The sequence below is a fragment of the Venturia canescens genome, chromosome 5 (assembly GCF_019457755.1).
Source record: "Venturia canescens isolate UGA chromosome 5, ASM1945775v1, whole genome shotgun sequence".
Classification (NCBI taxonomy): domain Eukaryota; kingdom Metazoa; phylum Arthropoda; class Insecta; order Hymenoptera; family Ichneumonidae; genus Venturia; species Venturia canescens.
In genome coordinates this window covers 10,048,733-10,070,983 of record NC_057425.1, presented here as the reverse complement: position 1 = coordinate 10,070,983, position 22,251 = coordinate 10,048,733, and the positions used below count along the sequence as shown (strand labels likewise).

General features: G+C 37.3%; 1 protein-coding gene across 2 annotated transcripts in view; it reads left to right on the top strand.

Moving 5' to 3' along the window:
* The window catches only part of GABA-B-R3 (gamma-aminobutyric acid type B receptor subunit 3), a 61,197-nt gene that overhangs the window by 31,938 nt on the left and 7,008 nt on the right, over positions 1–22,251 (top strand). For both annotated transcript variants that reach the window (XM_043420635.1, XM_043420636.1), the window contains exons 3-14: positions 5,419–5,736; positions 6,495–6,599; positions 9,791–9,856; positions 10,847–11,050; positions 14,491–14,715; positions 15,124–15,184; positions 18,236–18,359; positions 18,935–19,051; positions 19,869–20,007; positions 20,078–20,194; positions 20,312–20,473; positions 20,558–20,661. In XM_043420635.1, coding sequence (XP_043276570.1) covers positions 5,419–5,736; positions 6,495–6,599; positions 9,791–9,856; positions 10,847–11,050; positions 14,491–14,715; positions 15,124–15,184; positions 18,236–18,359; positions 18,935–19,051; positions 19,869–20,007; positions 20,078–20,194; positions 20,312–20,473; positions 20,558–20,661 — 1,742 coding nt within the window. The remainder of the gene's footprint in view (positions 1–5,418; positions 5,737–6,494; positions 6,600–9,790; positions 9,857–10,846; positions 11,051–14,490; positions 14,716–15,123; positions 15,185–18,235; positions 18,360–18,934; positions 19,052–19,868; positions 20,008–20,077; positions 20,195–20,311; positions 20,474–20,557; positions 20,662–22,251) is intronic.

Sequence of the window (22,251 nt, the reverse complement as noted above, 5' to 3'; positions counted from 1 at the left end):
AGATCATTTATTATCTGATAAAGTGGGCTGGATATTCATTTTCGGCATGAAACAAAATTTGGCAAAATTTATCGAAGTATTCTAACTAATTTTTTTTTCATCCCATCGAAGGAGGGTTCCTACTATGCCTCATTTCTTTTCGTTTTATCGCATCCTTCAATGTTCCATGCGAGAACAGTCAATTCCAACGTCTATTTAACCAGAAGTGACAATTATCGATTTTCATCGCATTTGAGGGGGTGGCCACTTTGCCCCAAAAAATTTTTTTTTTCAAAATTCGAGCAATAAGGAGGTGGAATCAGTTTGGGGACATAAAAATAAGTAAATGACCATGTGCTACCCAACAAAACTCGTTAAATTCCTTAAGTGGGCCACTTTGCCCCATATTCCCCTACGAAGCATTCCGATGATCGAAACAATTCGAGATTCAGGTTTATAAACCCTTGCAAAACTCACTAATTCTCTGTAAAATTAAGTTAGTGTGCTACTGCTTTGGCATACTGCACGTACGATTGGTCATTCAGGATGAGGGTCAGCCGGAGCAGATTGAGTAGGTACAGCAGGTCAATTGGAACAGAGGCTGCCCGAACCGTGCACTGGTAATTTGATTTTTCCATGCTCGAGATTCTGGCAGCGTTGAAACAAAAAAACAAATTGCGTAGTCGATGAGGAAGATTGACGATAACGAGTCACCTTCAGGCATATGGCTACTGCTTTAATTGCACAAGTGAAAGCTGGCACCTCCGTTTTCTCTCAAAATGCTTGACCTTCCCTATCGATTTGCACTAGTTCCATTCCCGTGATCTTCCAGGTTGGTTTACTGCAAAATATCAACCCGGAAGTGGGCTCCTTATTTCTGCATATCTGCACAATTAGAGTGCAATTCCGACTGCATGCTTTCGGTTTTTGAAAATCCAATGATCGTGCTCAATTTCGAGCGTGAGTCCAGAGTAGGGAGACTTTTCCAAAGAGCTTCCAGTTATGCGAATAGATCGGTTTTAGGTGGGCGTGTAGCTGATTGCACACAAAGTGTACCCACATAAATAAACTGTAGTGTTTCAACAATGCCAACTTCAATGTCGTTATTTTCGAGAAATTAATTATGCTACGTATGTCAATTTTTAAATTGTATCAATCTAATCATTATGAGACATTTCTGGAACGTATGGCAGGGAATTCAATGAGATTATTCTCGTTTTTGGTCACTCATTGTTGCCATGCTGATTGATGATCTGACTTGGATTCGTTATCGTACAATCAAACGGATGAATTTCCAGTGTAGAATTTAGTTAAGGCTTTCTGCAATTACTCTCGTTAGTATTTATGGCATTCCACATTTCATGTTTGTTCCATCATAGGGACATTAATTTGCGACACTTTCATCTGGCACATGAGTAACAATAGTTATAGAAGACCACCAACCGGAAACTTCCACTGTGAAAGCATTATGGGAACGAGTGTGGTGCCTCACACGATAACTTTACATTTCTACTAAATGCGTATATGCAGGTACGTCAAGTTCTGAAACGTGCCAGATTCTGGCATAATCCTGCTGATAAGTCCATGAGAGGTTTTTCTCCAGCAATTACGCAACACATTTCGCGCGTTTCAGGCTCGACCTCAAGAGCGCCGTTCCATGGCAGGGTGGCAAGTCGTCGCCGTGCCCGTTTAGTTGGCTTAAAGTTTGCTTGGCAAGACGCCAAACAACTCTCCGGTTTGGCAAATTGCTGAAATCTCATGAAATTTCAATCTTTAGCATCGCAAATCGTTTCGATAGAACAGATTTTTAGTGGGCGAGCATTTGCTCATTCGATAATTGACGTCTTTCAAGTTCAGTGAGTGCCTCGTATTTTGATAAAAATTTATATTGGCCAAACACGTTGCGTCGGTAATTTTGAAATCAAACGGAATCATCCATCCGAAAGACGATAATCGGAAAAAACGATCAGCAAGAAGATTTAGCACTGGACGTCGTAAAGTTAAAAAAAAAAAATAATAAAAATCCTATTACCTTGCACTGCAGCGTAACATCTTGGGGTCTCGTTATTTCCACAAAACCGTGTCAACTAGTGGACCGAGTTTACGATTCCTTTTACATTGCACGTCACTACGCCGGAGGTGCTGGGTGGTGGAGACTAATCTAGCAAGCGAAATTCATCAAAATCTTATATGTTTTATTTTACAGCACAGTTTCTTTTATTCGCCAAATATTATACCAGGAAATTCAGTAATTCATATCATATTAATTTCACCAAAATCTCTTTATCGTTTGTTTACTCTTGCTATTCATTTTCATTATTATTATTTCATGATTATCATTATTATTCCGTGGTTATTTACGTCCATAGTTTTTACTGAGCACAGTGTGTTTTTTATAGGAATTCAATAATGTTAGTTTTGTTGTTGAGATTCTTCATTTCAGTCGAAAATATAAAAAGTGTGAAACCTCGCTCTTCCTGCCTTGGAAAGAAGACACGCGTACATGTGCTTCTTGCGGCTGGCAACGAAAAGTCAATTTTCCTCGTGTCCAGGTGTCATCCCTCTAGGGCCACTAGGTGTCCAATAATGACACGTAAAAATGTTCGGCCAAGAACAACGCTGAAATATTTCAAAGCTGCCTGTTCGATGCCGTACGTTTGGCGATTGGCAGTTCGATAATCACGGTACCAACGAGGTGCCAATTTTACAACTAACGGTTTTTGGATTGTAATAGTTCTACACCGGATATAGCGCTGTGAATTAATGCATTGCCTTATAGACTTGCTTTTATATTATATTTTGTTATATATATTTTATTTTGTATCGTGCTTTAGAAACTGCGGCATTTTGCCATTCATTGTCAGTTGAGATATTAAACTGTGTAAATTCCTCTTTTTTTTTCATTGACCATGAACGCCAAGTTTTAATTTGGATCTGGAATCAAGTAATGTATGGCTTTTTTATGACTGGCGTTCGATTATAAATAATTTATTGAAAGTTATATTGAAAAAATATTTTCTTCATTCTAAAAAAGTGCTTTCAAATTTAAATCACATTTGGATTAAAAAAAAAGTTAAATCTTTTAGTGTAATATATTTGTAGTTTTGTAAAACTACTTATTTCTGAATTTTTTTGTCATCTTCGGTCATAAGTAAAACTTAAAATTCGCGATTAAAATCCGAAATATTATGAGACAAAGAGCATTCATTGTGACAGTGCCGAATAATAAGAATAAGCCTCAAGTCGAGTGAGGATTTAATGTTAAATCTGAAGTTTGGTGAACGGCCGATTTCAATATTTGCAGAGGTTCCTTCTCTCAAGAATATCACAAAGTGAAAATTCATAATTGCGCTGTCGAAAAGCAAGAGCGGACAGCCGAGTTGCACTGCACAACTGCACAAACGGTTCGAGAGCGGTCGCTCTCTTCCTCTCGTTTCCAAGCACTTTACCGGGGGTCAGAGAAAGAAACACTTTTCGCAATAAAGCCGGTGTTCAAGTACTCTTCAGTTTTCACCATTAGAAGGGCGTAAAAAGACACAATTTATGTTAAAGAGTAACGTAGACTCCACGTTTATCGTTTGCCATGGTTTTGGGATATGTCTATATACGTGTTGACAAATATACGATACCGAGCCATCTGAAAAACTAGGAAAGTTTCAAGAGGTCTGTGCAGCCTCAAAGATTTCATCACTCATTTCTCCGATCCTATATTGACTGAATTTTACTTTGACCGTCCCCACTTGTGGTCCAATTCTATTTTATGTTTGCCGAAACACAGCACTGGAAAAACGAATGAATTCCGGTACGAAATAGAGAAAATTATTTATGGGATTGTTTATCAATTTTATCAACATCGACATGAGAAAACCGTTGTCGAAATATCATCTTCTGCAATAATTCATACTAAATGAAACTTCACTCGCTCTCTCATTAGTTTATAATTTCAAATACTTCCTGTCCTTGCTCATTATTTTTTACATGGTCCATGCTCATTGGTCCTCCACTGAAGTAATCCAACCAAAATATACCTGAGATCTATTCAAAGACTTAAGAGGAACGCCGATTTATTTTCAGCTCTTGTTTTCTACAGGAACGCGTCTTCAGGTTCTAGTGCAAATGCCAGTGCCAACGATTGCGCAATTAAAAATGGTTGCAAATAAAAAAACTCGATTTTTCTCTATATCTTTGTTGGAATGGATTTTATCGAAATATTCAACAAATGAAAGTGGTGCGCCTCGATCACCTCCACAATATTGATTGACATAAAAAATCTCCTAAAATAGTTATTTAACGAGATATTAGAAATTTAACATCTTGGACACTTAAGAACGCACAGCGTTCTTAAGTGAATGAAAAACACATTGAATGAAAAAACCTTTGCGAAGCGTTGTGACGAAAGTGACTAAAGTATCGTAAATGAATGCCTTGATTGACAGAATCGGTGAGGCGTTCCGTAGCTTAATCCCCTTCGGGCTTCAGTTCTCCCAGGCAAACTGTAAATTTGGCTTTTAATTCTGGCCACAAGCAATTAAGCGGTGTCGCAGCCACGTTTCATCTGAGCGAGGGAGCCAACCCCTTTCGCTATATTACATATGGGTCTAGCAATTGAATTACACCTTGCAGCGTTCCCGGCCGATGAACCTCTTACCGCTCCAGTTATCGCAATTTTAAGATTACCCAAGTTATATAGATGCAAACGCAATCATATCCGTGCCTATGGTGGAACCGCGTTGATATTGAATTCCAGACACCTCTACCTTGGTCGTAGTTCCCCTTCCAGGTGACCACTGAAGGAGGGAAAGTAACGCAACGCCTAGCAGAAATTCGTGTATTCTTTTCGACACTCCGTCACTTTGCCAATGAATTCTTTGCTCGTATTGGTTGATCTTTATTATGAATTTATGCAGTTTAAATGAATTTGAGTTTACCATCATGCGTGCAGTATTTTCGGAAAAACTTTTATCTGAATTTTTTCAAATGGATTTATGCCTAGAACGCTACCCGGGGGAATTAGGAATCGCACAATATACAGTGCCATTCATAATTAATGTTAACATCATTTCAAAACTCTGTTTCGTCTACATAAATCGTCGAGAATAAACGTTCGTCGCGTCCAACTTCATTGTGCATGATTCTCTGCATCGAACAAAAGTTTAAAATGATTATTTGCAGAGCGAAACATTTGCGATTGTGGCATTAAAGAATTTAAGCTCAATTAATAATATTCCGGCTGGAGTATTTGCTACAGAAAAAGCGACAGTTGTGAAAATGTTTTGAAAGCTAAGCGGTTATTGTTCCTGGAAAATTGAATAATGTTGAGTCGAGCACCGCGGAAAATAAGTTGAGGAGTGTGTGAAAACATTTTCCTTTGAAACGAACACAAAACGTGACCGCATTGAGAAAAATAGTCAAATATATTTTTCATGTTTCTCTTCACAGTGCGATCCTGGAGTAGCCGTCGATCGATTCTTCCATGCACTGTACACTTCGAACAGCAGCGTGATAATGCCACTCTTGCTGGGCACGGCCTGTTCCGAGGTCACGGAGACCCTTGCGAAGATTGTTCCCTACTGGAACATCGTTCAAGTATCGTATGGCTCAACAGCCCCAGCGCTCTCAGATCCGACGGAATTTCCACTTTTCGTGCGAACTGTGGCGCCCGATTCGAGTCACAATCCAGCGAGGATTTCTCTGATAAAATATTTTGGCTGGGACACTGTCACCGCACTTTCCCAGAACGGCGACATGTATTCTTTGGTAATTGGCCAAAATGAAATTGCTGTCTCGTCATCGAGGATACCTTATTTTAAATTCGCACCGCGGAATTGTGTTGTGAAATATTAATTTACCATCGGTCTCAAAATAATAGATGAAATGTTCAAAAAATATTGCAATGTGTGCAGATATTTTCAAGTATTCGTTGTTTACGAATTAACGGTTGGAATTTCGACAGAATTTCCGAGCCTTTCTATTTATTTACTCATTCAACGTTGGGCACAGCGTTCTATATTATGTTCAGAAAAAAAATTATTGATATCAATTTCATTCAATTTTAAACCAATGAATTTTTTTCGCTTGAATTTTCATGTCGAATTTGAGTCTCTTGACAAATAAATTCAGCATTATGACGTAGCAAAATATAGCTTGCTGGGTTTTTGCAAAAAAAATAATTCACACTCAATCGAGCTTGATGAACAATTTGAGCTTCCGTCTCTGAAACAGAATTGTGCAAACATTTATAATCAAGCTCGTAACTAATTTCATTCGCGTTTGTGGTAGAGGAAAAAAATCTCGTCAACGGTCCCGTAAAACGTTTAGCCCTTGATGAGCTTGAGAGGGAAGCGGAATGCCAAGAGCGTGAAGATCAACGGTTCATTTTGGTGAAAGCCACGATTCCATTTTCCACGGTTTTCCGGTGACTCCAAGGCCACAACGTACTAAGCTGTTCCCGCGTTAATTCGCGTCTATTTGAACTCCAGCACCGGACTCTACTCGCTCTTATGCTTTGTTCACAGGCCGTGAATGATCTCGTGACGGAATTGGAACAGGCAAACATCACGTGTGCGGCAACCATTACGTTTGGGGAGAATGATTACAAAGAACAACTGCGTACATTGAAGGCAGGTGACACGTCTTCGTAATTTTCCTTTGGTATCATCAAAAATATTGAGAAAATTTAAAAACGATAACCAACATCTCGCAGAATATTCGAAGTATTTTTTTTCAACGCATCGAAACCCACACATAAAAAAACTAATTAAAAATTGCTCTAACTGAATAATTTCACCGTCGAATACTGTTTTCATAGAGACAAAAATCAATCAAATACTTTTGATAGACTCAGCAGATATTACTGAAAATATAAAATAATGGCAATAACAGCATATGAGTGTAAAGGTTAAGTAGAGCCATTAGGAGAGGGTATTCAAATGGGAGGATAAAACTGCCAGTAATCCGAGAACGAATCGCTCTCGATGTTCCGAATTCTGTCATTTCCTTTGTCGGAAGCTTCATCGTGAATTCATGGTGCGTTTCGATGGTTTACCTCCAAAATCGAGGGTTAGAAGGGACATTTACATATACACAGGAGTGTACCGATCTGTAGTACAATGGGAGTAGCAGTGATACGTAAAGGAGGGTGAGAGCCCTGGAAAGAGACAAGAGAGTGATAGCACGTGAGTGAGTATCCAAGAGGCTCAGTGGGATGTCACGTAGCTGACCCTCTACGACCTTCTGACCTCTTTGACTAGCCGATCAGTTCGTGTCTATTTCCCACTGCTGTATGGCATTAAGTGATCGCTTCCATATACCAAATAAAAAATACATTAGCGAAGAGGTACTTTGGACGTTCCAAAAGATAGGTTAGTACATGCAGAAAATGCAAGTGAATTTTGACCCGAGATTTACTAAGAAATTACATTTTTTATCGACTGATCGATTTCCTTATTCTGCAACAGAAAAGAATTTCAATTATATAAGGAAAAGTGTTTCGACTTGTTCGAATTTCCGCCTAGTTTTCTCTGTTTGTTGAACGATTTACTCGGACGATTCAGCATCAGTAAAAACTGTCCCATTTGCGAGAGAGCATGGGTTATTCTCGGTTATATTGAACGTTAAGCTTAAAAAAATGCGTGTATTTTACTTTTTTCCAATTGAAAAAAGCTGCAACGTCAAAGTTAATTTTTTATTCCTCGTTTTTAAACTCTCGGAAAAATAAAAGGAGTTTCTAAATATTTAAGCTTCCGTGCAGAAGTGTTTCGAGAAGGGCCTTCAGCTGCTTCGAAAGCGACTGATGACACTTGAATACTCACAATATTAATATTCATAAGGCTCACTGTAGATTCGTGCTTACGAAATTTGTGAATGAATCTAAAGTCTGGCAATAATTGGAACAAAAAACGAGAATAATTGGTTTGAGGATAATCCATTTTTGAAAAAGAAGTGAAAAAAATTCTTTTATTTGCATGCTTCGAGGAAGCGTACTTTGTTCGCGAAATTCGTTAACGTCGACAGATCAAACCATTTCTGTTCCAATCTACAATTAAGTTTGCGATTTGTAACAAGAAAAGTTCATGTCAATAGACTGCGGGCATGCTGAACGTTTGATTGAATATAACCAATGAGAGATAGAAAAAAATCTTCTGTTTGATGAGCTCGAATTAATTCCATCGCTACCTTAAATTCTCAATTCTGTCCTCAGTTAATAGTGTATTTACGCTGGTCGACAGAAAAAAAAATCCTGCTTGCAACAAGAAGCAGACTGCGATATTTATTCGTGTTACGCATGATTTCATTATTGACGTTTACGCCAATATTAAATAAGACTCAAAATATGTTCCCGATATAAAAGTTTCGCAAGTCAATAGCAACGTATAGTGTATACAGAGCTAGGTACTCACGCAGGTTACACCGTAGGTCACAAGTTCAAATGCTAGTGGGTAAAAATTTGATGAAATTCATCAATCAAATAAACTGCTAACATATCGAGCTTTTAAGGTAGATCATGCCCGAAGAATCGTATTTTATGGGTGTTTAAATTGGACCTGTTTTTACTTCCTAATTAAAGACGTAATCGCTCTAAATTGTTGTGAGAATTATTAATTCGAAATTGTAAATAAATTTGTTCAACTTATCTTTTGGCGAATGAAATTACAAGCCATTAATTGATCACTGACTCAACCCGAAATTTCATTCGTCCTTGCCGAAAATACTATAGTTTGTTACGTAAAAAATCGCTTTAGAGAGCGCAAAGGGAAAACACGAAGGGAAATGTGTCAAGAAAAAAGTGTTAATAAAAAAACAGAAGACCCTGACAGGAATGGACCAAGAACAAACAAAATGCCGAAATAAGCAAATGTGAGGTTGTACGAGTGCTCATTACCAATTTCGTTCAATCTTTAACGTAATATGTCTTTATTACTAGTAAGAAAATCGTCTCGAATTTTTTCCCAGACCTTCATTATACTTCGGTCTTATTGTGTACGTTTTTCATAAACTTCGTAAGAAGCGTTTATTCGTTATATGGAAAGAAAAACGATTTTTTACGCATAATCCCTACAACCTTGTGTATTTTTCTTCATATTTAAACGCGTTTATCTTAATATACAATAAGACGAACCCTTTAAAATTTGATATGTGTATCAGTCGACTATCCATTTAAACTCTGTGTAAATTTCAAGACTTTCTTAAGAAAATTGTCTCGTGCATGAACGATCTTAACAATTCGTTCCGTTTAGTAACAAATTCACGATTTCGAATCAGGAAACAAATTATTTCTATTTTGTTCTCCGCATTCGGGTAAACGAAAATGAAAAAAAATTCTAATGCATAACAGTGTTTTACGAGGACAGCTTTTTAAAAATATCCAAAATAGAAATTCTTGAATGTTACCGAATATTTTGTAATACTCTACGCATTGAAAGTTTCGGTGTTGTCAAAGTAACATTTATGTTTTAATTCTGGTCATTGATATATAATGAAGGAATCTTTCAATACATTCCAAAGGGAATTATCATGCCAATAGTTGCTCACAATGAATAGAATTGTGGAATATCCGGAATTCCGTCAGCGTATTGATCAGCTGATATTAATTTGGTACTTAAAAAATGATTGAGTAATCTGCGAGGTTCTGCAATTTTTCAAACAGCTTTATCATCGTCATGTAATTAAATTATTTCGTTATTTTTTTTCAAACTTTACTTAATGAACTTTTAGAATTTCCAAATGTTCGGGAATCAATTTAAGCTACTTACCTGTGAAGCAGCAGACGTCGGATGAAAATTCACATTTTCATGACATCGTATGATTTCAGGAACTAGATACGAGGATAATAATCGGCAGCTTTTCACCGAAGTTGGCGCCTTTATTATTCTGCGAGGTACGAAAATTCTTCCTACTAGTAAGTGGAATTTGCAGGGAATTAGCCTTTGCAGCGAATTATTCTGAGTAATGTGCACGACCGAAAATTCCCTCACGCCATTGGCTTGCAGCACAAACTTCGATCTTATTGTAATCGTTTAAATGCATTCAAACCAAGTTACAACGCTGAATCGAATCGAACTATTTGCGATGGAACAGCCGTTGAAACGTGTATTCAAGTTCCGTCGATTGGTTCGAACGTGCTACGAATTAATGGATGCATTCTTACCCATGCCCTTTAGATCCATAAAAAATGCTACATATAAATGGTGAATAATTCTTTAAAATCGTTCGCGTTCAACAGTAAATTGAAAAAAAATTAATAGTCGAAGCACACACCTACATCGCCAATGAGCAATGGAAACATTCATCGCAAATAACTTTTCACGGTGGCACAGAAGTTTGTACGAATAAAACGACTTTCGGTAAAGCGAACGAATGCTCCTTCTATTACGTCCATTCGTCTGACGTGGTGCAGGATTTAAGAGATTTGGCATTTTCGAGTCCCTCTGAAATTTTTGTTGCAGACAATAATTACGATCTCCACGACGTTGTACGCAGCTGAGAAACTTCGACAATCAGACTTTGCACATAAACCATGCACAATTAGTATTTCTTACATTAAAAAAGTGTTTTTGTACTTTCGAAATATCCCTGAAACTATACCGAAAAGTTCGCTATGCTCAGCTATTTCCTTCCATCCTAAAAACATTACCGAAAACAATAGACTTTTTGACTTTCTGAAGCAGGACCCCCCTTAAAAAATAAAAATACGAATCAGATCTTGGTACAATGCAGTAGGATTTAATTTTAAAAAATTGAGTTTTTTATTTCATACTTTCGTATCGCTGCACAATTTTTGGTTCACGTCTTTCTTTGAGGACTTGATTTTTTGTGAAATTCTATTTCCCATCGTATCAATGAAACTTTCTTGACCTTTTAATCGAAGGCCTGGAAACTTGGTATGCATGGTGGCGATTACGCGTGGATCTTACCCGGAGAAGCAATTGATCTTTCGGGAATGAGCGGAGATTGGTGGCACAACGGACCGGAGGATTGTTCAACGTCGCAACTATCGGAAACCCTAAATGGACTGATTATCGTTCAAAGCTATGGTACAAGTTTGACCGAAGAAGCGAGCTACTCCGGATTGGTGAGTTCTTCTTTTTAAGATTCTTCGGAAATTGAGCGATATTTATTAGCAACGGAAGTTAGGAGGAAGAGACATGTTTATTAAAAGTATGAAAACGCCAGCGCGAGTTCTGACGCTTTCTCATCCATTTTTCTTCGAATTCAGAATTTCTGTGACTGACTAGGACCAACAAAAAACTTGGAAGATTATTTACTCGGCAGTGAGATGTTTTGTTTTTTGTCTAGTGCTGACTAACTGCATTTGTTTCGTGCGAGCCAATGTTCAGACGTGAAGATATTGGTAAAAGTAAAGTGTTGAGAAAAATCTATGAGTTTGACATACGCCAACATTAGTCGTTGAAATATCGGGTCAATGTTTTTCATTCACAACCTGAATTCTTTCGTATTACTTTTAACCTTTGCCACGGTCATTCATTGATTTTTTATGAAAAAAGTCAATCGTATTGGCACGAAGTACTACATAGCAATTTTCTATGATCTCGTTTTTTTATTTTTGTGTGTGTGTGTGTGTGTGGGGATGAAGTAGGTAATAAACAAATACCACGATTTAGATGTTAGACTGTGAGGCATTAGCTTGCTTGGCGAAGCACGAAAAACATCCGGGAAAAAGGGAACTTTTTTGTAACGATAATGTGTTGTAGAAGAGTTTTTTCCTTTTATTAGAGAAAAGGAGAAAAAGAGAGAGAGAATCGAAAATACTCTTGGTTTATTTAAGAGTCGGTCACTGCCATTGGCCATGAATCGCGTTCATTGTTTTGGTCACATGGGAAATGTAAACGATGAACGAATACTACGTATTTGTTTTCTATTTTAACCTGATACTTTTAGGCTTCAATTCTAGTTGATATTAAAAATTAAAAAAAAAATTTTCTTTCCCATGAACGAACTAATATAGTAATTTAAAAAAATAGTTGTTACGTCGATTCAGGGTTCAAAATAGCTGTAAATTCTTCCATGTTATTGCTCATCACTATTTTTTTTTTAATTTATCATATTTTATAAAGACTCAATGTTTACCTTTTCTCGAGTGAGGAGCTCAGTCCATATCATCCGTTTTGTATCTTAATCCGAGACTTTGATTCTTTAAAGGCAAAAATCACTGGAGATTTTTATAAAAATCGTTTTTCTCTTCGTTGCCTTAAAATACACTCTGAAGCGTTGAGAATATGAGGCGAATAAGTTAATGCCCGGGAAAAAAATGTATCGATCGAAATTTTGGACGCGTATAAGTTTCCAGAGCAAACATTTTTTCTTCTCGTTCCGGATAGCTCTGTGGTCACAGTGATATCACCCCTTAAGCTTCCGATCAGTTCAGTTTTAAAGTGTAAATCTTTACGATCGCTTCCGATCATCGCGAGGTTGCTGAGTAATTTTATGTTCACGCTTTTTTGTGGACTCTCCTTTTGCCTCGTAACCCAGATGAGACTTAATGGGAATATGATATCGTATCTCTTCCTGCTCATGGATCCTAAGCACCTGCTGCTTCAGTTCCCTCCCGCTGGTTGAAGCTCGAGCCTCTCTCTCGGTTCTATTTTTTCGCTCTTATTTTTATGACCACTCGGGAATCGAAGAAGCGACATACATTACTGCTGATACGATGAAGCGAGATACACGACTGCTGTCGTCTTCATTGTACCTCGGGAATATCAGACGGAGGAAAAATAAAATGTAGCCGTCTTTTCGGCGATTAAAAAATCCAGGACAAAGTAGTTCAATGCGAAATATATTTCTGGCTCGGTTACGAACGGATTGTCTGTTCTCCTTTATTCTCGTTACATTAAAACAGAAGGATAATGAGAGGAGAAGAAAAAATTGGAGACCTAGATCACGGGACACTTTCCAATTTCGCGATAGCACAACTCGCCTCCTCTCTTTCTCTCTTCGCTTCCTTTGCTCTCGTTCTTCCCATCGGCCTTATATCTATACACATCGATTCAGCTGGGAAAACAACAAAAGTTTTCATTTTGAAGCTTCCTTTTGAACAAGACGCGTTAGCTGTGCCCAAATCTTTTTTTATTTCTCCATAATACATTTCAACTCCAAAGTAATCGTTTAAAAATCGGTTACAAAAAGCATATACTTTTCCGTTTTTTTTAAGAATATAGTGTATAAATGATTTTATTAGAAATTTTAAGCACATCAATCGGCAAGATTTTAACGGTATTAGAAAAAAATGTCAATCCAACACTTGAGAAATTAGATCTGCTGGTTTCCGAAGACATGAAGAGTGCCCACGCGGGGGTTAGGATCACGACAGCTTTATCTGAAATTCAGAAACCAAATTTTTTCTGTTAGTAGAAGGTTTTTTCGAATAAAACTAATTTTACAAGGCGCTCAGTGTGGAAAATGGCGTGTAAAGTGTACGAGAAATTGAACTACTTCGCACACAATTCTGCCAAAACTTCAAATTTTAATTTTTATCTACGAAAGAGCCGCAAAAAAATGATTTTTCAATCGATTGTTTTTTTTTTGTTTTTTTTTTTTTAATTTTCAATTGAGTTAATATTATGAGAATTTTTTAAAATCAGAATTCCGAACTTTTAAATTCTTCAATAATGGGTACGTGCAGAAATATTGGCTGGAAAACGAATGTTACAAACGAAATTCGACTGGTTAAAGCGAAATATTTGTATTCCTTGTATTTTTGTTGATTCGATTATTCCTGGTTATCGATGCAAGTAAAATGCAACGCAGACAAAATGCCGAATCTCGTGCGGCACATGTCGGCAGTTTTATTCGCGATGGGTGACCTCCGATAAAACAATGATGGACGGATATATTCTCGATTATATCTCATCTTTTTCGATGCTCCAAATGCGAGTGATCACTCATGTGAATTCTGTGTTTTTGTCGCATAGAATAACCACAAAATGTAATATCGAATTCACACCTCACTGTTGTTAAGCTCGATATATCAATACACCAACGTTACTCTGAATCTCGTTGCCAGTACAAGGAAATATCGGTGTGGAAATGAAACTGTAGAAATGGTGATTGGGACACCTAAAGTCGGTACCGGTGTACGCTGCTATCGGCAAAATTGTGATGCATCGATCGGTGCTTTTTTTTAAACGTATCCTCCAAACCATACTGACCTGTTGCTGATCGATTTGCTGGTCGCGGCTATAATTCGTTAATCTCACTTTACTTGACCCCAACCCGCTGGTATTTCGACAGAATTAAAAAAAGTGATTTTACGATTGAGTTATTCGAATAATACTGATAAAATGTTGCCACTGTAGAAACTCAGAATTCGTAATAATAATTTTTTTTATTTACGTAGAAAATTTTCGTTTGGAATTATTCACTTTTTCCATGACTAGACTTCAAAAAATTTGAATAATTCAGGGTCGTTTGTATACTCTCTAACGAAGAAATGATAAAAATTTATTAGCAAACTTGTGTGGCGTTCGTTGGCCACAAAAAATATGTTTCTTTCAGACTACGAGTGAATTCACTTCGGAATTAGCTAAGAGAGGGGTCACACTCTCGAAATACGCTGGACAAACGTATGATGCCGTTTGGTCGATGGCACTGGCTCTGCAAAAGCTCGAGGAATTTCTGAACAGTAACAAATCCAGTATCGCTCAATACAATCATTCGCGTAAAGAGATGGCTCATTATTTACTCGAGCAGCTGAAGAGTCTCAATTTTGTTGGAGTTTCGGTAAGTCTCTCTGAATTATAATTTCTATTTCATCTGATACAGTATCAGTATTAACTCCAGTTCAAATTTATATAATAATTACAGTATACAAGAGACTAGTTTCGGAAAGTGCTCATTTAAAATCTGAAAGTGTAAAAAAGTATTTTTTTGTTCCTTGTACGTTGATAAATACGTGTAAATTTTAGTACCACTTTTTGCTTGGTTCCTGAAATTTATTGTCGTCCCAGTAAAGAGCTTTATTCACACGCCTCTGAACTTTTTAGTAATTATCCTCATAATGCAAATCAGGTCTTCTAGCCTCCCATTGCTCTGAAAGCTTAATCCCGTTTAAATTTCCTCGTTATCCTCTTACTTGCGACAGTACATTAAGATTAACGCCAATGAGAATAAAACATCAATTAATTATAGGGACCAGTGTCCTTCGATGGAGCAGACCGTGTTGGTATAACAGCATTTTATCAGATGCACGGTAAGTTTCCCGCATGCATGAAGTCATTCCACGTAGACACAATTGCACTAATTACAAATTGAATAAAGCACGATATAGCCACCCAATTCGTTATATACGCAGCCCGGTGTTTGCACATGAATCTCGTATTCATATCAAATCAACTCTGTGTGAGCAACGCGTAGCATTCGATCATTAATTATTTGCTATCGTGCACACATAAGCGTGCACATACGGTATGAAACTAGAGTTGAAACACAATGACGATCATGTCAAAAACCGTGTAAGGGGGTTATAATTAATCCAACTCCTCTCCACCGCACAATTGCTCAACTTTGTATTTTTTCATATTTATTGTTTCAAGGAATAGTGATTTTCCTGTCGGAATTTGTGATGAAACGACGATTATTAACGACATTTCAAGTACGATACTTTGGCATTAAATTATGCTGGAATTAGACCAATTATTGATGGTTGACCAAATACGATATTTGTATAATTAGCAATTAAACTTTTTCGGAAAACCGATTATTCAATATTTCAAATTTAATATTTATATGTTTCGGAATGAAATTTCATCGCGTTAAATTCGACCGAATGTCGTCTATTTTTCGGTACAAAATAAGTCAATCAATCTTCGTTAATGAACTCTTCAAATCTTCAATCTTCATTTAAACATTTGTCTTTCCAAGAGTAACCAGCAATGAAAAAAAAAAAAAAAAAAAAAAATTACGAATGTTCGAGAACCAGTCTTACGTTTAGAAATTTTTTAATTTTGCAGTAATTGAGCGTTAACAAACGTTAATCAGTATAAACATTTATTCAAAAGTATATTTCCATCCAATCGTGCAATAGGAATGAATATTTTTCAACTTATTGACTCGTTTTCTGGATTCTTTTCGTACCACATCTCAAAGTTTGTTTGCCTTCATTTTCATGAAAAGATCACATCCACCCTCGAAGTTCGACTCGATTGTCGAATGTTGTAGCTCGTGCTTATCTGTTCGCCTTTCAACTTCGTATCCTGTTTAAATCGATCATCCTGCCTTACGCTCAGGCTCAGTTCACAGAATTGACTGTGAACGCGACATTGAAACTCGATGGTCCGTTCAGCAGTACACACGAATGTATGTATCCATTAATTCATTCTTAAGTGGAAGTTCCCTTTGATATATTTTCTCTCGTTGAAAGCTTCCTTGATTTCTTATCAAGTGAAAATAGAAAAATACAAAAATAGTATACACCAACGAATATTTATTCATTGTGCATGGTCCTCTGATGACCGTGGTGCACTCTGTTTTTTATATTTACCACATTAGAATTGTAACAATGAACAATGGGTCAAGTGCTCACTCTTTTTCTCTCTTGTCGGTCTCTGCAACAATGCCTCTCCATAATTTGAGTGGTACCAAGTGACGAGATCGTTGGTCGACCTACGAACATAGCAGGCTGAACATGTTTCCCGAAACATGCGTGCTACATTTTTTTGACCACGATAAAAAGTGCTGTATGACGAATAACCACAGCGGCGTACATTTTTTTTGTGGATATGAAATTTCATATGCATAAGGGCTATTCAACGTGACTCTCTATTTTGAAACGCTGACGCCTTTGAGTTCGTGAAAAGTGTTACATATTTTTGCACACTAAAAAAGAACGGATACGTTTGGGTGCTTTTTGAATCTGGCAGGATATTCACACGGTATTCGACGTAATTCGAGCCTCCGGTCTCGGATTTTATTATAAAAAAAGCAGTTTTGATTCTTGATATTGATTTTCTTCAAAATCCGTTGAATTGCCAACTTTTTTGTATTTCCACTGTACCGTTTTTGCATTTCTTTTTCGCTGTATTTCCAACGCTTTTCTAGGAAACAGTGAATTCATATTTCATTTCCCTTGCGAATTTCTCTTCGACCGGTGCTTAAAAATGTGAATTCTTTGTTCTTTTGTATTCATCTTTATTTTTCATGTTTATCGACAAACAGATGAAAGCATGATGTATCGACGGGGTCCTCCTCGAAACACATTGAACCACTATAAGCGACATTGCAGCTTCAAAAACCAGTTGTTTTCGGGTTGACAGCTGCTTGATTAAGTCTGTCAGGGCTTTCCGTGCGCATGTCTTTGATACGAGGTGTAATATACGTCCGTTTCATACTGAGATAACTTTTGCTACTCGATGCACGAGGACCATGGCAAGCCAATACTTTATGTGTGTTGGAAGATTTAACTTTATTTCGTCCCATCAATTCTGTTCGGTAAAAGTTATTGCTATATTTTACTCTGGCATCAAAAGAACATGGAACGATTTTCAATGGGAACCTGTGCGAAGGCTGATCCCTTCAAAAGGTTTCTTCACAAAAGCCTGGATTTAAGGCTTATGCGTGTTCTGGGGTAACAAGAGAACGCCCATTTTTTTTTCTTTTTCAAGTTAGTATCGCAACAGGGAGAAGATAACAAATGAGATAAGGACAAAATGTCGCACGAGAGAGATTCGTAGCTTTTTTTCGAGATATATATTTTCTGAATCACTTTCGTTCAAGGCGAGATCGAAAGATGAACATTTCGGAAGGTTTCTAGTTTCCTGCAGTACACAGACTTATCCATTTTCTGATAAAGAATCCATTCATTCGTAAAAACATCGAAACATCCGTATACAAATGACATTTCATTCCTCACTATGAAAAATTTCACTATTTTACAAAACGCTTACGCATTTGTATGTACTAATTAATTAACTTAGGATATTTTGTACCGCTGAATGGCATGTTCATTATTCTTCGAGCTTGATTTTATATTTTTTATCGATTCTCGGAAGATTTTTGAAAAAGTGGTTTAATAAAAGAGACTGGATTTCAGGAATTTTGATGAATTGAAAAATTAACGGGGACGAATGAATTTTCAAGCAATTTGTACATCGCGTTCGGCTACATCGAAACTTCCCTGAGTCGAAAAAACGCGATTGAAATTTCGTTCTATTTCGATTGAGTCACAATTATCTTTTCTATAACCATTTTATAATTTAATCGTTTCAAATGGTGAAACTGAACAATCGTTTTTTCCACTTTTCAGGACACTCGATTAGGAGAATAGCCCTTTATATACCGAAAAACAAACAGTTGACGATGAACTGTCTGGGGTGCGCCAGAATTCATTGGCCCGGCGAACATCCTCCGGTGGCGCGCAGAGTTTTTCGGTATGACGAAAATCACTGTTTTGATACGGAAAAAGACCCGATATACGCAGGACGAATATGAATTTACGTATTTTATATGAAACAATATTAATATTGATATCATCTGAGAAATCGAGATAAAAGTTTTCAATAATTCATTCCTTCGAATTGTCACATTGAATAAAAAAAAGTGCATGCTCCTACCTGAACGATGAAAAATGTGAATTTTTTAACAGATTCATTTTTTCAAAACACAACTCGAACTCGATGACATCAGTCTTTTCTTAAACAAAAAAGCTCGTATTATTATTCGTAGCTTCCCACTGAGGACCAGTTTCACCAATTTTTTTGAAGCCGACGATGAATTTCGAGCCTTGTACCATTCAATTTTATTGTCACTCGATGCTTGAAAAAGAATATCGTTACAGATATCGATTTAACTTAATGTTTCAAAGCCGCATGTGGTCTGGGTCAAATTTTCTCCCTGTTGAATCGAAGAAATACTAGAAGAATGCCGGGTTAAATGACGAACGACAATAAATTAACGATAAGTTTCTTAAATGGTTTGGCTTCTATGTTGAGCTATTTATTTTCAGGTTTCGAATGGTCACTATCGAATACGGAGCTTTTCTGGCCGTGACGTGCTTGGCTAGCGTCGGAGTGACGTTAGCTGTAGCATTTCTCGCCTTCAACTTACATTTTCGTAAGCACAAGTAAGAGCTTTTTTATATTGGCGAATAGGAATATTTCGTTTATTCGTATATTTCAGTAATTGATTTCGTATTCGAAAAATGTTGAAGAACGTGAGCTACCGTTGGATTTGAAAAAATGTTTCATCACGGTCTGCGAACGTTTTTCAAATAATTTGTTGATGTCGGCGAGTTTGAAGCTTCATATGGATTTTTTACTGCGTCACTTTCCATAGTCATCGCAAAATAACATCCGCAGGATCGACGTTTCGTTAGCATCCTGTTCCGGCCGAAGTGGGTCGTTCGTGATCAACGCCGTTTCGGCCAATTAGCATTTACGAAAAAAAGAGGCCAGTTCGACCCACGTTACGCTCGAATATTTTTTAAATTATTCGTAAAAATATGTACGTTTCGAATAATCGACTGGAACAAAATTGAAGCTAGAAAATACAGGGGGACCACTGACAGTAGGAAAAATAGCGAAAGTTTGTAGGAACAACAATTGGATGAAAAAACAGCGTTCAGTTACTCGGGACATTCCGATAACATCGATTTATAAAAGCCCTAGAAATAACATCAAAGCTAATGACAATGTTCGCAGGTCATGGGATCAAAAAATCATAAGCTAAAAAAAAAAAGATTTTCTTGGAAGATGTTCTTGGTACGCTCGCTCGAACTGAACTTTTTCGCGGAAATGAATTTTCAATCAATAGTTATTTTTAAGCACAGGACCGATTGTGCTGGTTGAGTTACGAGTTTAAACGTTCAGATAGATCTGCCCATAAATGATCCACTTCAGGCTGCATTAACAGAAAGAATTTTTGTATTTGTATATCTAAAGGAGCATCAAACTATCCAGCCCAAGGCTGAATAACATGGCCGCTGTAGGATGTGCTTTAGTTTACGGAGCCGTTATACTCCTGGGTCTCGATCATGCTACGCTTTCGGACAGCGATGGATATTTCCCCACGATTTGCACGGTGAGAATTTTTCTTAAATTTATTTTTTTAACCTTACAATTCGCTTATTATTCTCTCCCTGCATTTTCAGGCCCGAGCTTACCTGCTCTCAGCAGGATTCTCTTTAGCGTTTGGCTCCATGTTCACTAAAACTTATAGAGTCCATCGAATTTTCATTAGAAGCCGGAGTGGAGTGGTTAAAAACAAAGTAAATATTTATCACTTTGACCAGACGCAATTCATTGGTTAATATTCCGAAAGGAGGTTTAACGCTACGCGTAACCTGATTATAAGCGTCTAACGACATCATTTTTTATTTCCACAGTTGCTGCAAGACACTCAATTAATTAGTCTCATTTTCGTTCTTTTGCTGATTGACTGTCTCGTTGTAACCCTTTGGGTCACTCTCGATCCCATGCAACGAGATCTCCGCAACCTTACGTTGGAGATTAGTGCGCAAGATCGCGCGGTCATTTACCAGCCGCAGGTACAAAAAACAGCGGTTACTGTAAGATCCTTTATTTCATTCTTCCGGTGACGAATACTTAGAAATTGATTTTTTCTCGTTGAGGTTGAGGTGTGCAGATCTCAGCACACGAATGGTTGGCTCGCTGCTCTGTATGCCTACAAAGGGTTACTCTTAATAGTCGGTGTTTACATGGCGTGGGAAACTCGGTAAGGAAACTTCGTTCACGCATTATCTGCTTTGAGCTTATTCGTGAGAAATCGCTATTTTTTAAAATCCTTTGAGAAAATGGTATTAGAAAAAAAATTGACAAAGTCCAAGAATGGGTCAAAAGAACTTGAACGATCGCGGCAAGTCGGGGGTCGTGAAGATGAGACTGTGCACTAAGTGCCGTTATTAAAGTCTGTTTAAACACGAAAACGGTAGAAGCGCGAGCTGAGGCTGCAAAGTAGCCATTCAAAAAATCCGTTTCATTCAACCAACGAAGGGATTTTAACGTCTAAAAATATTTGCTTTCTCACTGTTATTATTATTTGTTCACTCTGTAAAAAAACGGAATACTGCAGCAACGCTGCTAGAATTCTGCAACATGCATAGGAGTAACCGAGTAGTTGGCCTTTTAATGGGCTGCACGCTCAGGATTTTGATCGACCAAATTTCACGCACACGTAGCTATGCAACAAAGCTATTGGGAAATAGCTGGCTATTTCCGAGCTTTTGGGGTACTAAAATTGAGAAATTACCACGTTTATAGTGTGCTGGTCGTAGTGCTGATATGGTGCTCGTAGTGCTCACTTTCGTTGTCGATTATACCTGATGGGAAGCTTTTTTTTGTACAATGTATCGCAGGGTTGTATGGAAATAGAAGTGGATGTTGCAGAGACAAAACAGCATTGCTGGAGTGTTTGCCATATTCTCTAAGGGGGCTACCCTAATTAGAATTTTCAAAAAATCGATTTTTTTATTGCATTTTTCGGAAGTATACACATATTTAAAAGTATCATACTAAAATTTTATAAAGATCTGAGCAGTCCAAGTGCACTTTTGAGCGACGTTTACTTGGCTGTCTGGGCGCACTGATGCGCACCGCTCGGTGCGGGACCGCGTAAAACGCGTTTTTCTCAAAATTGCGTTTTTCGACGGCTCGTTGATTCTCCGAGACTATTCAACCGATCCTTACCAAAATTTTACCACATGTTCTTTATGGCTGTCGTACGAATTTTGGAATTTTGAGCGGAACTGTTTTTTTTTTGCAAAAAATGATGAAATAAACGTGCTTTTTCGTAGTTTTTGGAAAAATGATTTTTTTTTTTATGTCATTTTTAATTTTTGGACCTGTCTTCTTCTCCATTTTTCTGTACGAAAACTGAGTAAATAAATATAGAAAAATTTTTTTTTGTGTATTTTAAGGGTGTATTTTTTAGGCTTAACACTTTCTATATCCATATATTTATTATATATACCGATCGAAAAACTTGGTGAAAATAGTCTTTTTTTTACCCGTCTAATTAGAGCAGACCCCTTAATATATTTCACTGTTTCTCTAAAATAGTGCAGCAAAATTCAGCCGTATTCCGATGTCATGTGGGCGAATGATTTCGAATAGACTCCTGCCAATCTTGTAAAAAGAAACGCTGAATTTTTTTTTTTTTCTTAATATCACAGTGAAGTACTCTTGATCGTGGAACTACTTTGAATCGATCACAAAAAACGTGAAAATCTCAAGGTTCCATTCTCAACGATGATTCTATACTTTCCGAGATTCAAATCAAATTTGTTTTTACGAATGAGTGAATTTT